Here is a 17685-nt window from a genome sequence, read left to right as displayed (position 1 = left end):
TAGAGGGAATGACTGCAACCCACAGCTAGCGCATTGATTTGTAATTTTTGTAACGTCAGATGTGAAGTGCCTGTAAGAAACTAAAATAAACAAGGGAATAAGGGATTGATCAGTTTAACAATTGTTGGGACAGGTTATTGAGTTTTATGTTTCTTTAAGGCTCAATCATCGACATTGTTGGGGTGAAGTGTCTGCTTGTTACAGCGTTGTTGTTGTAGTAAGTACCTAGTAATCTGTAAATTATTCCATCCATTAAGTGCCACTGAATGAAAACCAATCTTTTATCATGAGTGATTGCTTATATCTAAATAGCTATTGAGGCAAACTACCCAGATATTGTTGGCTAGGCTATAGTTAGTATATTGGAAGTGGCTATTTTACCACACTTAATGCCATGGTTACAATCGATAGCTCAATAGCCCCGCCCCGATAGCTCAATTGGTTAGCGCGTCACTTCTGGAACAAAGAAACTTCAAGATCAATAGCGGCGCTGGTTCGACTCTCGGGGTGTGCGCTTGAGCAACGCACGTTAAGGGCTGCTCTCCATTCAGCGGCATCTAATGGAAAGAATATTTCCCCGACAACAACCCTTCAACAATCGGAAACTTCACTCTGTCAATCTCGGTGACCGGGCCTGCGTCAGTGATTCAAAGCCTCTGCAAGTATGCGAAACTGCCAGGATTAAGCTCTTCAAGAAGCTTTCCCAGTCCGAGGATAAAGATTCAATCAATCAGGTGTTGCCAGAGTTAGGACTAAAGTTAGGAAAGGTAAGGGATGGAGTTAGGAATAAGATTAGGGTTTTGATCTTTGCCCAGGACTAAAATAAATTTCTAAAATACAAGTTTTTGTTTTCAACAGCTTTAAATTAGATCGGAATTCCTTATCTGGCAACACTATTGAGGCTATTATTACACTATGTAGTGTAAATATAGCCACAGCCTAGTGTATTAGGTACAAAACATGTCACTTTATATGCAGATTAAATTGCTTTCTGCAGAATACAAAAGTAGCCATAACTGTTATAATATATATTCATATGTGAAATTCGAAATTAGAAGCAGATTAACAGTGTTAGGCAGTTGATAACAATCTAACCAAACGATTTCTACGTGCTTGCATTTTATGCAAAATAGATATTACGAATTTTTTTACTTTTTTGCAGCTGTACTATTGTGCATGCAGTTTTCTTAAATGACTTTTGCAGTACTCTACAATAAGTGATAAAAAATTTAATCATGAATAGTGACATTCCTGATTTGGAGTTTCAAAGTTCTACTGATGAAAAGCAATGGAACATGGAAGGACAGCTTGGTCAACCAGCCACTGATGGTGATGGTGGTAAGTTATACATGCAGACACTATAGAGCAGTGTTTCTTAATCTTTTTCAAAAAGTTTGTTGAACGGTCCCCTTGCGATTTTTTCAACGACTTACGGTCCTCCAAAAACTTAAGGCAAATTAGCGCAAAAACGGTAAATAATAATTTATTTGTTACCTCCATGCAATTAAAAATGCACACGTCAATATGATCTTGATATTATGCATTACATCCAACATGTTTTGAGCTAGGTATCAATGTGACATTGACTTCTGTATCTTTGACACCACCTGCGACAAAATGTTTTCCGATAGCTCAGATATTCTCCTACTCACAGTGTCGTTTGACAGAGACACTTCCTTCAGCTTTTGAACTTCAGATTCTCCGAAAACGTTTGATACAAGAACTTGGCAACAAGGCAAGATCAGTTGTTCTTCGATGGTGTGAGGCTTCTTGGCGATAGCTATTTTCTTCCAACTTGGTAGGAGGCCCTTAACGCTGCAGTGTTTTCCTTCCATTGATCACCAGTGCTATCAAATCTTGACCTACCGGTAACTAAACTATCAGCTTGCTATTTAAAAAAATCTGCATCTTTGTTTTGAAAATCTGGATGATGTGTTACAAATTGTCTTTTCAGCTTGCTAGGTTTTAGAACAGAACTTGCTGAAACTTTACAGCATAGCATGCACTGCAGCTTTTCTTCTCCAGAATGTATCACAGTGAAACCAAATTGAACATAGGATTATCATTGGATCTTAATTTTTTTCGAGGCTGAGCCATTTTCACTTTTGTACTCAAATTTAAGTTAAAAATTCAATTAGTAAAGTTAAGAAGTTCTTAATTTTAAGCTAATTTGACTAAGGCTTAAAAAGCTAAAAGTTCGGAAAAGCATTCAATTCAAAACTTAAATCAGTAAAAATAACCAGCCTTAATCAACTTCGCCTACTTCCTTTTTAGTGAAGTATATTTCGTAATTCTGTTTTTGATCTGGTGAACACGACTACACGAGTGTTGTAGGAGTACGTCACCACGGTTGTGTTAGTCTCGAATGCTCACAAAAACCTCAGTCATCGCTCACGTAGCAGTCCTTGCATCGCCCAACGGCAGGTACGCGCACAGTGCTGCATAATTACCATTGCGTGGCGTCTCAGGGCATTACATGTATTATGCCTTTACACTACATCTCCGCCCAAGCATCGAGGTACTGTAAAGACACCATACAGAAACAGGTGTATAACCACACATTGCAAATACAGTACAATAAACAGAATAAGTTTTCACACGGTTCATGGGAAGATAATAGGGTACGGTATTAAATAAGATCAGTTAAGCTTCTGTGAGCAAGTCACTTTCAAGGAAACATGGTAAATTAAAACAATATGCACTGGTAAGACACAACTATAGTCCTACATTATCTCCCCTCCAAAAAACACAAGGCGTAAGCAGTTAATATGACAAGCGTTCAGGTGGTTTTGAGATCCTGCCGGATCTTGTTCTTGTAGATTGGATGTCGCTGGTCTCCGTATTTGCTTCGTTGTTAACTAAGTGATTGTCAATGGAATGAGAGATTTCACATTTCACGCTAGGCCTACTACTTATATCAAATTCACCAGCCTGTGGTATTTTTACCAATGCTCTGCGGTTTCTACGAACTGATGTTCCTTGATTGGTGTCTATGATGTATGACCGTTTGGCGTCATACTCGTTTCTCATGACCCCCTTCTGCGTGGCACTGCTGTTGTCTTTAACAAACACCTCATCACCTGGATGGAGGGTGGGTAGCGGTCTCGCTCCATGGTGACAGTCAAAGTCTTTTTTTTGTTTGATTTGATCCTCAAGGTCAAGCTTACGGACAAGTGCAAAATCTGACCAATTTGGCAGCAAGTTGTCGGGAAAACATGGAAGTTTTGTCCGGAGCTTGCGGCCCATCATCAACTCTGATGGAGAAAATCCATTCCTCAATGGCGTCGAACGATAAGCCAACATTGCCAAGTACGGATCTTTACATTTGTCGAGAAATGTCCTTGTGGTTCTGATGGCTCTTTCGGCTTCGCCATTAGATTGTGGATATCTAGGACTAGATGTAACATGAGTTATGCTAAAATTTTCTGCAAAGTTTGAAAAGTCTCTGCTTTTATACTGCGGGCCGTTGTCAGAAACTAGTATCTCGGGAATGCCATAACGAGAAAACATAGACTTCATGTGATAAATGATGGAAGGAGATGTTGTACTCGGTAACAAGGATAATTCGATCCATCTCGAAAAATAGTCTATCAGTAAAAGATACTTCTTACCTTTGAACTCAAATAGATCACTCGCTATTTTTTGCCATGGTCTGCTCGGTCTTTCCACGGGCAGCATTGGTTCACACCGATTACAGGAATGTTCCGCGCAACAAACACAACTCCTCACCATTTCCTCGACTTGTTTACTCATTCCTGGCCACCAAATTGCATCGCGAGCTTGTTGGCGACACTTGACGATTCCCATGTGGCCTTCGTGGATTTTCTCCTGGATATCCAATCGTAATGAAACGGGAATCACTAGTCTTGTTCCTCGAAGTAGCAATCCATCGTGTACGGACAATTCACTTCTAAAGCGATAAAATACTTTTAGTTTTGGGCCTAACTTACTTAAGGTCGGCCATTCATTTGTGCAATAATGCATAATCTCACAGCACACTGAGTCATCAGCCAGACGTTCTTTGATTTGTTGTAGACGACTCTCCGTAGCTGGCAGCGATTCAACAAGAGAACATACGAAAGCGTGGACCTGCTGACAGTCATATTCGTCTGTTTTGGAAGGTGGCTCTACCAGAGCTCTAGAGAGTGCGTCTGCAAGGATTAGATCTTTTCCTGGAATGTGCAAAACAGAATAAAAAAAACGCATTAGGCGAATCCGAAACCGTTGCAGTCGTGGCGTCAATTCTGCTAACGACTTTGCTCCTATGATTGCAACTAATGGCTTGTGATCGGTTTGGACAACAAACTTCAGTTGGATCGTAAAAACACAATACTTTTGTGGAACAACATAACTGCTTCACTTTAACAAAGGACTTCTCTTGCTCCTCTTTCCAAGCCCACACAGAATTCTTGGTGAGTAATTCTCTCAGCGGCTTAGCTGCTTCTGAAATTTCTGAGGAAAACTTCCCTAATTGATTGACCATACCGAGGAATCTTCGAACTTCGCTTACGTTCTTTGGAGCACCCATGTCGCGTATGGCTTTTACCTTGTCTGGATCGGCACGGATTCCTTCGCTGTCGATGACGTGACCTAGAAACTTTATCGACGTTTTACAAAACTCGCATTTTTCGTTTAATGTTAATCCACACTTTTGTATTCTACTCATTGTTTTGCGCAGCCTGTCGTCATGTTCGTTCTTGGTGGTTCCAAAAACTAAAATATCGTCCATTTCACAAACCACTCCCTCAATACCTCCAACGATTTGGGACATTCGTCGTTGGAAATACTCTGGGGCACTTGATATCCCGAATGGCAAACGATTAAAGCAGAATCGTCCGAGCTGTGTAATAAACGTTGTCAACAGTTTTGACTGCGTTGATAGTTCGATTTGCCAGAAACCCGATTTTGCATCTAATTTAGAAAAATATTTTGCACCTGCCAGTTGGCCTAAAACTTGATCTACATAGGGTAACGGGTGTTTTTCACGTTTCACACATTTGTTGAGTTGAGTGTAATCGACACATATGCGCAGTTTGCCGTTTTTCTTTGGGACAACGACCATCCCTGAACACCAATCCGTTGGTTCATTAACTTCCTATATGACACCATCTTTTACCATTTGATCAATTTCACCTTTAACTTTTGGAAGTAGAGGAATAGCGACTCTTCTCGCTACGGACACTTGGTAAGGTTCGGCATTGTCACAAATTTTTATGTTGTACTCCCCCTCGAGATATCCCAATTTTCCGAACAAGTATGGGAATGCCTTTTTGTATTTATCTGACTCTAGGTCGAGGTTATCCACAAATTTAACTACATTTAATTCCTCTATGGCAGGTTTTCCGAGCAAGGCTCTGCTACCTGAATATTTAACATAAATTTTTTGCCATGCCGCACGTTTTTTGTAGGATACGTAGTAGTCGAAGTATCCGACAATGTTCAATGTTTGTCCATCGGGTCCTTCTAACCTTTGGTCAGGTTTTACCAATTGAAGCTTTTGGAAATCTTTAATTAAGGTTTTTGGTATAACTGTAACATCCGCTTTTGTATCTACTTTAAAATCAATGACGTCGTCGTAAATTTTAATAGGCACGGTCCAATTACTCATTGAAGACTCATTTATTTCACCTAAGTAAGACGTCTTTTCCTCTTCGTAACTAGTTACGACTTTATCAGCTGATATCGACGAGACTTCCTGCCTGGTATTTATTGCTGCAGCATTGTCTTGCAAAGTGACATTTAAAACAAGTAATGAATTCAGCTGGACATTTTTCGTTTTCGTAATGTTTATTTCTACCACATCGTTGGCAGCATTCTCGCTTCGGGAAGAACTTATAGCGACGTTTTCTTTCAACCCCGTCCACGTAGTCGAAATTTTTCTCTGCTCTGCCTTGAAGTTCACCTTGTTGCTCTGCAATGCTTTCTGCATGCCGTGCGGCGTTGATAGCTTTTTGTAAAGTTAACTCTGGGTTCATTTGCATGCGTTCGGACAGCGACTTATTTGTAATTCCTACGACGAGTCTGTCTGGCAGTAGCTGATCAGACATATTGCCATACTGACATTTTTCTATCATGCCATACAGAGAAAGTAACATAGTCATTAAAGCGCTCGCATGGCAGTTGATCTCGGCGGTTGAATACTGCTCTTTCGAAAATTACGTTATTGCGCAGTTTGAAATGGTTGTTGAAGCGTTCCTTGACTACGTCGTAGTTGATCGAATCGGCCTCTGATAACTTAAATGAAGAAAACACATCCTCGCCTTTGCTTCCTAGCAAATAAACTAGAGAGTTGACTTGCACTTTTTCAGGTTTCGACGCTAATTGGGATGCTTGCCTATATCGTTCAAATCGTTTAATCCACTGGCCCCACTCGTTATGTTGCCAGTTAAACGCATCTGGTAACATTATCTGATGCGACATTTTATCTGACTTCTGACACCATGTTATGTTAGTCTCGAATGCCCACAAAAACCTCAGTCATCGCTCACGTAGCAGTCCTTGCGTCGCCCAACGGCAGGTACGCGCACAGCGGCACAGTGCTGCATAATAGGGTGGAGTGAATTTCACTTAATCTTTTGGATTTTGATTTAAGGTGTTGTAATGTTGTCTTTGGGCCAAAAAAACAACCCCGAACATAATTTTGGTTCTCCTACCCCTAAATTGACCCTCCTACCTGAGGTCAAAGGTCACGCGAGGTCAAAATTGCTCTATCTCCACTTCCACTGGTGCTAGAAATCTGTTTAATGGCTTAAAAGATTCAGAAGACCCATATTTCTATCTGTTCTAAGAGAACTTTTTCTTCTATTGCTAGTAGAATTTGAATAAACAGCAAAAATGTAGTTTTTGTGATTTTTTGCACACGCAATTATAGTTAACGAACTTCAACAGCCAAAATAGTAAATTTCAGCAATTGGTTGGATTATTGTTTGAGAATAAGTGTATTGAACATCGAATTATTCTTATCCGAAACATTGATGAGGAATTGAAGTTTAAACTAAGTATGAAATTAATGTTTTGATGCATTTAAGATGACATTTCAATGGTTGAAAGGCATGAAATTATTGAGAGAGAGATACAGTTTTTGCCAACAAGTCATACTACGTACAATAATAATTATTACACAAACAATCAAAATTTAAATTGAGCATGAAATAACCAGCAACAACGGGAAGGCTGTTGAGGGACCACCGACAGGTCTTCAAGTCAAGCAGCACCTAATGAGAATCCCATTGCTTGAAAAATCCAATTGCACTATTACACACTCAAAAGATGTCACAAAGCATTTTGCCTCCCTCATATTTAGGTCCCGGCTATGCCCCTGGTAACTATAACGAAAAACAAGTGGTTTTTATGCAATCATATTCAGCAGTAAAATTGATTTTTGGTGTTGAAAGAGGGGCATCAACTTCTTTGATCTGATCTTTTGCCGGATCACACCATCCCGTCTTTCGAACCTGGCCACATACATGGCAGTTTTTATTACGAGCTTCACATGGCGCTCTACAGCTTGATTGTGGCATGGGTGATCAATTTCAAGCTTTTTTGTTTTGAAATTTTGTATTGCATCATCATTCATAACTTTGGTTGCCGGAGGTTCCTGTGACATGAATTTCATCAAAATTTACCATGTTGTGGTAGTACTCGACGTTGATATTGATCTCCGGTATGATGAATTTTCGAACAGTTACTGTCCTCTCTGCAATAGATTTCGCCTTTGCACTTTCATCATCTGGGGTCATTTCAACATCTTTGCTTCTGCGTAGCGATAGCAGAATATTGACAGCTTGCGATCGAGGTATCATCATCGTCAGCCATCATCGAAAGAAGAATATTTTCGGGGTGAGCTGAGAAGCCATTAAGAATCAAAGTTTTTGATGCAATGTCTCTTGCTTGCTTCTAGGGAAATTGGTTGATTCGTTTGAGCATGCGAAAATAGTTGACAGCTACTTTATTTATTTTAGAGTTAAGCTTGATATCAAACCAACTTTGGAGAAGTAGGCTGGACTTGTAAACAAAATTCTGCCAGAATTGTCAAATTTTTGCTCGGCTTTGCTTGGGAAGTGTAGTATCTCACAATGCGACATGCAAGTGTCAACCATCTTGCATGTGACAAGCCACATACTTCAAACTGTGCTCATAACTCATTCTCAAGTTTTCCAGATATGACAGCCAAACAAATTTGGTATGCATAAAATTGATCGGAACACAAACTTTCCATAACTTTTTTTGGCAATTGAGGAAATTCAATAGAAGATATTGGCTTAAACTTAACCACATGCCAATCAGACAATAAATCATTTAGCTCTTTGCCAATTGGGCCTGAAAACGAGTCGGAGTTTAAAGAGACTCCATCCAAGCGCTTAAACACATGCCTGAGAGGTAGTTCGTTGGTACGCAGGAGACAGATGACCTATTGCGAAGGTCTTTGCAGCAACTCTTCTAATGTGGCAATGGTGTTTACCTGTAATAATTGCGGTTCCATTTGAGGCTATAATTGACAAATTGTTCTGCAGGTCGGAATTTTCCATTGCTTTGTGGATAGTTTTGTGATTCTCAAACAATAATCCAACCAATTGCTGAAATTTACTATTTTGGCTGTTGAAGTTCATTAACTATAATGTTGTATATGCAAAAATACCACAAAAACTATATTTTTGCTGTTTAATCAAATTCTACTAACAATAGAAGAAAAAGTTCTCTTAGAACAGATAGAAATATGGGTCTTCTGAATCTTTTAAGCCATTAAACAGATTTCTAGCTCCAGTAGAAGTGGAGATATAGCAATTTTGACCTCGTGTGACCTTTGACCTCAGGTAGGAGGGTCAATTTAGGGGTAGGAGAATCGAAGTTATGTTCGGGGTTATTTTTTAGGCCCAAAGACAACATTACAACACCTTAAATCAAAATCCAAAAGATTAAGTAAAATTCACTCCACCCTACTGCATAATTACCATTGCGTAGCGTCTCAGGGCATAACATGTATTATGCCTTTACACTACAACCACTATGCACTCCTTGATGTCACAAAGGCGATAGAAACAAAACAAAGGCTATCACAATGAAACGAAACCAGCTCAGTGGCCGAATGGTTTCGCCTTCGGCTCTGGTGCTGGTAGATCTGAGATCGATTCCAGGTCGGGTCAAACCGAAGACTTCAAAAACGGTACCGATTGTGTTTTATCCTGCATAGCGCGGTGAGAATGAGTCGGGTAATAATGTTATAACATCGTAAACCTGATAAAAATTAAAAATGAGCCCTGTCGCTAAAAGACCTTAGCTGTTGTAGAGCGACAATAGATAAAACCATAACATTATTATTATTATTACAATGAAACGAAAGGCCAGGCTTACAAAACCGTGTGGAGGGATGCCAAGCCAGCTTAGAAAATATATCTTTTAAGTTTGGTTTGGAAAATAAGTTGCCTAAAAATTTTACTTACCACAAAAATATTTGCTTGACTGGGCATTTAGAGGTACCATCTGAGGCTATGATTTGGTTACCTTACATACTTCTAGTGCAGGGGTTCTTAAACTTTTTGAGCCGCACCCCCCTTTGACGTGCCATCCAAACTTGCGCCCCACCAAACTACAAAATTAGCAAACATTTATGTGTAATGACGACAGGAATTTATATTTAGCTTTCATCAATGCGAGGGATGTAATTGTTTTTCGGAAACCAAAAGTTTAATTCGAGGCTTTGTAGCTGATAATGCACACCTCAGATCGGCTTCACAATCAATAAGTTTGTTTCGATGTTTTGTTTTTATGTTCAAAAGTGTAGAAAAGCCATTTTCGCACAGATAAGTGGACGAAAACGGAAGAAGTGTGCGTATCGCCACGCTACCCACTCCCTTGTATATGTGCAAATATTTAACCCAAAAATCAGTTAGTGGCATTGCTTCATAATCGTCTTTTGCAGTGGAGTTACACTTTATTTCCAAGAATTCCTCTTGCAAACCGTCGGGAAGAATGTCCTCGTTAACACGAAAGGGATCTCTTGTCATCTTCCATTCTGGAAGGTCGGTGTCACCCAAGTCTGGGAAATAGCGTTCGAATTCTTGTTTCAAAAGCTGAAGGTGAGCCTCCACTTCAGCCTTAAGCTCACCTTCCAGTTCAAGTTGCTTTTTGTCAAGTGCAGTATCTAGGTTGGGAAATGAAGCTGCATTTCCTATTTGTATTCGGCGGTGCCACAACCCCAGCTTTGCCACAAATGCTCGAATGGAATCATAGCTATTAATCCGGTTAGTATTTCTGCCCTGCAAGAGCAGATTTAAGTTATTGAGGGCCTTGAAAATGTCCACGAGGTATGCCAACTCCAGTTGAAACTTCTCTGATGAAAATGGCAGAAGGAGATCTTGCTTCCCATGAGCTTCCAAAAATAACATCAGTTCATCTCTCATTTCATACACGCGGGCTAACATATTACCTTTCGATAACCAACGAACAGATGTATGGAAGAGGAGAGTCTCATGGTTCGAATCCATATCCTTGCACAGCAGCTTGGCAAACAGTCTCGTATTGACAGCACTGGTTTTGACGAAGTTGACGGCTCGTATGATTACTGTAAGCTTATCTTTCATTGCAGCTGGTAGAGTCCTGGAGGCCAGAGCCTCACGGTGAATCACGCAGTGAGATCCAATGGCATTGGGACTTTTTTGCTTTATCCTGGCAATAAATCCACTTAGTCACATGCGTTTAGTCACATAGTTTGACATCGCTCGCGCCCCCCTTGTGTACCTTTCGCGCCCCCCTGTTTAAGAACCGCTGCTCTAGTGTATATTATTACAAAAAGTAAGTTTGTGCATGCACCATAAACTCAGCACCAATAAAAAAGGCAAAACTATAGAAGAAAAATATACATTGATGAGATAATTTTTTTTTAACTCAGTGCCAATAATTAGTATAACCACCAAATGTAACTTGTTCAGAAAAAAAGTAGTCAAAATCATGAAAATAATCAGTCATTTCCCCAAAACTTGGATATTAAATAATTAAACTAAAACAAAATTTGACTAAGTCAACTAGAGCAAACAATTATGCATGCATGGTTGCATGTAATTTTGTTTGGGAAATGTGACCACATCCCCTTTTAGCAAACAAAATTCCAACTCAATTGAAAAGCCTCAAATTAGAAAACGTAATCAAATAGTCTTTATTGTAGTTGGTGGTCATTGTGACAACATAAAGTACAACAAAACATGTGTTGCAAAAGATAGTTGGAAATTGCAGAAAGTACTACAGTCCAGCTTGTCTAAATGTCTATGGTTACACTTACATGAAGCTGTTCAGGAGATGTTTGAAAAAGTGTGGCCATAGTCAAATTCAGCCTTATTTACAAAGTATGTTTATAATTTGTGCATTGCTTATCATTGTTGATTATCATTTGTCATACCAAAGACTTTTTAAAAATGGTACTGAATTTAATTCCTGCTTGGCACTGAGCAATGGAATGGATTCGGGTAATAATGTACTCAGTTGCGCCTTTATACGGCTGCATTGACACTGTCTGCTTTGTAAAGCATTGAGGAGCAACGCATTTTGCGATGGATACAGTGCTATATAAAAATAAACATCTAATTATGGATTCAAAGTTTTTTTAAAACTATTTGTGTATCAATTTTCTAAACCTACGTCTGATGACGGGTCTGCTACTATTGGGTGAGTCCGATTCGGTGAGAGCCTTTTTCGGAGAGTTCCCTATTCGGTGATTTTTTGAAATTTGTTTTGAAAATTATCGGGTACCGTAGCCTAATTATCATTGCCGCTTTTACATCGTTTTAACGTCGCTAAACGTTGAAATAAGACCCTAACCCCTACCCTTAACCCCTAACCCTTAAGCCCTAACCCTAAAACGGCAATGATAATAATTAGGCTACGGTACCTGATAATTTAAAAAAAAATCACTAAATAGGGCTCTCACCGAAAAATGCTCTCACCGAATCGGACTCACCGAAACGGGCCATTCCGTCTGATGACACATGTGTACTTGAAAACCCATTAAGTTTTTCCAACCGCCAAGGTGATTGGAGGTTATGGAATGTTGCAGAATTTACAGTTGTTGAAGCATGACTTTATGTCTTCATGTGCTAATTATGCACAGGACATCCTGCCACGGCCGACCTGCTGCCAGGACATCTCACCACTAGACAACTTGACACTTTTTTATCATAGCCCACGGTCTGTTTGACTCGAACCTTGAACATCTGTGGACCTATTTCAGAAAACAGCAACAGAGTAATTTTAAAAGAGTAACTTCAATACCGGTTGATTGCTGATGTTTTTAAAATTGTACTATTGATAAAAAATATTTCATAGCCCTATTCATTAAAAATACAAGCCACTTCCGAATTTAAACCTAAAAAATATTGCGAAATAAAAGTTTATACGCACAGTTTACAATCGAATAAATACATATGGTATGTCATCAAACTGGTAAAGAAAAGTGGAAAAAAGGACGAATATCAGTTGCAACCGCAAGTCTATAGGCTACCAGGCATGCATTGCAAACACTTTTTTACGGCGGATGACGTTCTCATTTTTTACGTCTAAGTGATGTTACCGTGTCAAACATTATCATGCATCTTCTAGCTTGGAAGTAAAAAGAACACAATAAAATTATTTGATACGTTAGTTTCTATTAGCAAAGCTCGATTTTGTGATAGTGATACTGCTTTACAGTTTTTCTACACAAACTAAAAAATTGTTTGGATGACTAAATTACAGTTTTTTATCGCAATCCATGTTATGAAATTAGGGATGGTAGGTATTCTACTGTCCCTATATGAAATTTTTGAAAAAACTGTTCATTCATGACATCACTCTAAGAGCGTTTCTTATTTTCTTTCATGAAATGTTTTATTAACTACAGTACACAATTTGACAACACAAATTTTAAGCTTACTCGTAATTTCAAGTTTTTTGAAATATTAAACTACATTTGCCTTAGTTTTCTTGTGTTTTTAAACAAATCTGATTAACAAGGAACCAGCGTCAAGTCGTCTAGTGGTGAGGTGTTCCCGGTGGTGAGATGTCCTGGCGGCAGGTCGGCCGTGGCAGGATGTCGTGTACTCAATTGTGCTTGTTCTTTGGTTGAGGACAAGACATAAATTTGAGGTCGTACCTTGTCAAATGTTATCAATAGTCCACTTTTTAACAGATCTGTTTTATCTGTTCAGCACCAACGTTAGACGTTAATGACGGAGAGGCTGGGGTGCACACATTTACAAATTTTCCTGACTCTGCCGTGGATGTGGACGATGAAAACGAGATGCAGTCTGACAGTGCTGGACTCATTAAGCGAGATAAACCGCCTGTTTGGAGCTTTGCATATTATCAGGAGTTTTTTGACATAGATACTACAACAGTTTTACAGAGACTGAAGGGTTCTGTACTTCCACTACCAAATCAAGGCTTCAACCGTACATACATCAAAGGAAAACCTGATATGTATGGCCCATTTTGGATCTGTGCGACACTGGTTTTGTCACTTGGTGTCTGTGGTAATCTGAGCACAATAGTTAACAATATTAATGAACCAAATTATAATTATACGGCACAATTTGAGCTACTGCCTATTGCGGCTATAATAATTTATAGTTATACTTTCATTTTGCCTTTACTGTTGAAAGGCTTTTTAGCGTGGCGTAAAACGTCTGACTTTCCAATATCGCAGATTATTTGTACTTATGGGTATTCTATGTTTGTCTTCATTCCTGCCTCTATGTTATTTATCGTTCCTTCTGATGTATTTGACTGGATAGTTGTTGCTGTGGCAGTTTTACTTTCTGGCTTGGTAATCTTGATGTCTCTATGGCCAGCATTTGAAAATGACAGCAAGAAAGTTGCTTTGATTGTTCTTGCTCTGCTATTTGTGCTTCATGGTGTTGTGGTTGTATGTGTGAGGCTCTACTTTTTTAGCCCCATCCCGACCCCTAATGTAGAACCCAAATTAAACTCAACAACCAGTCCTGTAGAGGCTACGTCAAGTTCTGGTTAGAGATGCAATCGATTAGATACATAAAGTATGGTTTTGTAGTTTGTTTTGTTTTTAGAAATGATGTTTCAAGGTATTTCAAAAAAGTGCACCGGTGCACCCCACTTTTCAATCAAGATCAAGAGTAATTTGACCCTGGAATAGTCAAGTATTGTAATAGTACATCGCGGTATGTCGCTTTTGCCAAATTACGAATTTGTAAACAGCGAAAAAAGTTTATCGTCAGGTGCCCGTTATAATCATAATACCAGTACTCAGATTGTGTGAGGGCTAATGTTAATAGCAAAGAAACAGGAATGCTATGGGCTGGCCAATTAAATGTATTATTTATGACATTCTTTATTTCTCTTTCAAGTGAATTGATTATTAAATATGTCTCGTGTTCATCTCAAGATATTATCTTTAAAACAGTTGTGAGCAGGTTTAAAAAACTTATTACTCGTGTACCATAAAACGAGATGATGGACGATTAATGGCATACCCAATCTGGGTTTTAGAGATTATTCGATGCTCAAGCGTGCGGTTGTATACTGTATTTATGGGTCTGCTACTATTCGGTGAGTCCGATTCGGTGAGAGCCTTTTTCGGTGAGAGCCCTATTCGGTGATTTTTTTGAATTTGTTTTGAAAATTATTGGGTGCCGTAGCCTAATTAAAACCCCTAACCCCAACCCCCCTAACCTCAAACCCAAAAACCAACCCCCCAAAAAAACCCAAACCCCCAACCCCTATCCCCTAACCCAGGGGTTCTTAAACTTTTTGAGCCGCGCCCCCCTTTGAAGTGCCATTCAAACTTGCGCCCCACCAAACTACAAAATTAGCAAACATTAAAGTGTAATGACTGCAGGAATTTATATTTAGCTTTCATCAATGTGAGGGATGTAATTGTTTTTCGGAAACCAAAAGTTTAATTCGAGGCTTTGTAGCTGATAATGCACACCTCAGATCGGCTTCACAATCAATAAGTTTGTTTCGATGTTTTGTTTTTATGTTCAAAAGTGTAGAAAGGCCACTTTCGCACAGATAAGTGGACAAAAACGGAAGAAGTGTGCGTATCGCCACTTCCGCAGATGACGATTTGCGAAAGACTCGCTACTCGCAGTTTTCATTTTTTTAAATGAGTCTTTCTTGCTTTGAAAAAAAGCCAAAGGTTTATCTTTATGACCAGGGTGTTTTGTCTCAAGATGACGCTTCAAACCACTTGGTTACAATGCATGTTGCTCAGATTTTCAAAACACATCACACATTGTGGTACGACTTCACCATTCGCTGTGGCATCTATAAAGCCATACTTCAGATACTGTTCATCATATTTTCTCTTTTTTCCTCTCATTTTTATGTCAATATATTTCGAGTACTTACTAAAATTTAATATTTAAATCAATGCCAAAATAAACAAAAACGAAAAATTAATTATAGGCTACTTCGATGACAGGCTACCGTTACCTTATACCAGGACTTCTCAAATTTTTTGTTCTGCGACCCCATTTTGAAAAATATATTTCTATGCGACCCCATTATGGGGACATCCACGTTAATATCCCTTTTTAATTTGGAGGCTTTCAGGTTTTTCTGTAGATAAACTTTTATTACAAATTAATTAACATTGTTACTACATGAATCTACGGAACCTAACCACTGATCCATACTCAATTAATCTTGTACAGTAACTACTAACTACTTCAAACTTAGTCTAGATTTCTTCAGAAATTAGTTGCTAGGCTACTTTGAAATCATACTGCGAGCGTTAAAGTTACTTTTGGTCAGCACGTTACAGCAATGATAGCGTAACAATGCATCAATTGTTACAATTGGTTATATTTTATCGTTCGACATTTCATACCGACGGTTGCGGTCAATTGACATCATGGCAAGACTACAACCTACCGGCACTAGACTAAATTAAATTATTTCATTACGACCCCAAAATTTCATTACGCGACGTTTAGTCACATGCGTTTAGTCACATAGTTTGACAACGCTCGCGCCCCCCTTGTGAACCTTTCGCGCCCCCCAAGGGGGGCGCGCCCCCCAGTTTAAGAACCGCTGCCCTAACCCCTATAACGGCAATGATAATTAGGCTACGGCGCGCAATAATTTTAAAAAAAACTCACCGAATAGGGCTCTCACCGAATAGAAAACTCACCGAATCGGGCCATTCCGGTATTTATTTATGGTCATTGACAATATTTCTGTAACAAATTATTGAAACAGTAATGTCACCAAATATGTGATTCTGCAATTTAGAAATACTGCAATGCATGAGTTGTGTATTTAGTTAGTTCTGTGTCTTTTCTTGACATGCCTTCGAACTCCAGACAAAGAGGTATCTTCATTCTCTTCTGTCCTTACCTCATATGAAATGTATCAGAAATGTTGATCAAAGTCAAGTTTTTCTTGTGCTTGTTCAATCTTTATGCAGCCGGGTTATTGGATTTCTTCCTGTGATTTTATTTTGCTTGAATGAAAAAGTGCACTGATAAAACCACACATGACCTGCCCAAAGCTTCTACAATTTATCTGAAATAATTCATTCAGCATGATGTTTTGCTATCTGTAATGCAGTACGCTATGCATCCATCTGAGGATCATTGGTGATTTAAGAAATTTTAATCTTGAACAATTCAGTCACTGCTATGTTTTAATAAGTTGTTACCCTCTATACATAATATTCTGTTTCGGTTATCACTTTAAATATCATGGCTTTTTGTAATTAGCCTACTGCACATTGTCTATCAAGAATATAATATATTTGAGAATTTTCTGTGGTTATTGTTGCGAAAATATTTACCTCGAGGGCCAGCGGAAGCTATTTTCATACAAATTGAACTTTTCTGGCATTAAAACAAGTATTCTTGCTCTGGTCAGTGAGCTTGGCGATAAAAGCGGCACACTTAGCGGGGGTCTGGGGGCCTCCCCCAGAGAAATTTTGAGGAAAAAAAACACCTTAAAAATGCGTAGTAAAATTTGTCAAATTTTGCTGTAACACAGGGGTTTCCAACCTGGGGGCCATGAGCCTTTTTCAAGAGGGCCATGGAAAAATTTGAAAAATAATATTTTTTTAAAATTTAATAGGCTATCATCTCTAAGTCCACTCCAACACTATATAACAAATAAAAATCAATTAAAATTTAATAAAAATACTAGTACATTTTGCCCAAATCTTCATGAAATGGTCTTTAATTCCGTTGATGACGTTTCTTAATTTTTTCAAGAGGTTGAAAAAAATAGGAGGGCCATTGATTTTTCAAAATTTTCAAAATCAATCAATCAATCAATCACTGGTTTATTTTTTTCTCAAATTATCACGACAAATACATTGGTACATTACATAGAAGTGAGAGAGGCAGGAAGCGAAAGACCTTATGAGGTCACCAAGTCAGCTTCCACCCCGGCGGCAGTACCGTATTTTACAAAAAGATACTACCAATGAAAATTATACTGAAAACACTTAGAGAAAATAATGAAACGTTGAATAAGGTTACAATCGCAAAGGAGGTTATGGAGTAAAAACAGGTTGGGAACCCCTGCTGTAATAGAAGAAGAAGGTAAAGTTATATTATACTTAGGTTTCATAAAACCAAAACAGCCGGAAGAATAAATAGAGTAGGCCAATAATGGTTTGATCAATGGTAGGCTTTAGTTTTCGCACAAACTATAACACAATAGTGATCTAATGTTTATATTAGATCT

The 17685-nt window shown here is 38.7% G+C and overlaps 1 protein-coding gene across 1 annotated transcript; it reads left to right on the top strand.

Moving 5' to 3' along the window:
- The first annotated feature begins 1185 nt into the window (after positions 1-1185).
- On the top strand, positions 1186-16736 carry LOC145782177 (protein YIPF1-like). The gene is made up of 2 exons (XM_082593946.1): positions 1186-1338; positions 13176-16736. The coding sequence occupies exons 1-2, from the start codon at positions 1236-1238 to the stop codon at positions 13994-13996; spliced, it is 924 nt and encodes a 307-aa protein (XP_082450072.1). The 5' UTR covers positions 1186-1235; the 3' UTR covers positions 13997-16736.
- Positions 16737-17685: the final 949 nt, after the last annotated feature.

The sequence above is a fragment of the Aplidium turbinatum genome, chromosome 13 (genome assembly GCF_918807975.1).
Source record: "Aplidium turbinatum chromosome 13, kaAplTurb1.1, whole genome shotgun sequence".
NCBI lineage: Eukaryota > Metazoa > Chordata > Ascidiacea > Aplousobranchia > Polyclinidae > Aplidium > Aplidium turbinatum.
This window is presented reverse-complemented; position numbering and strand designations above follow the sequence as displayed.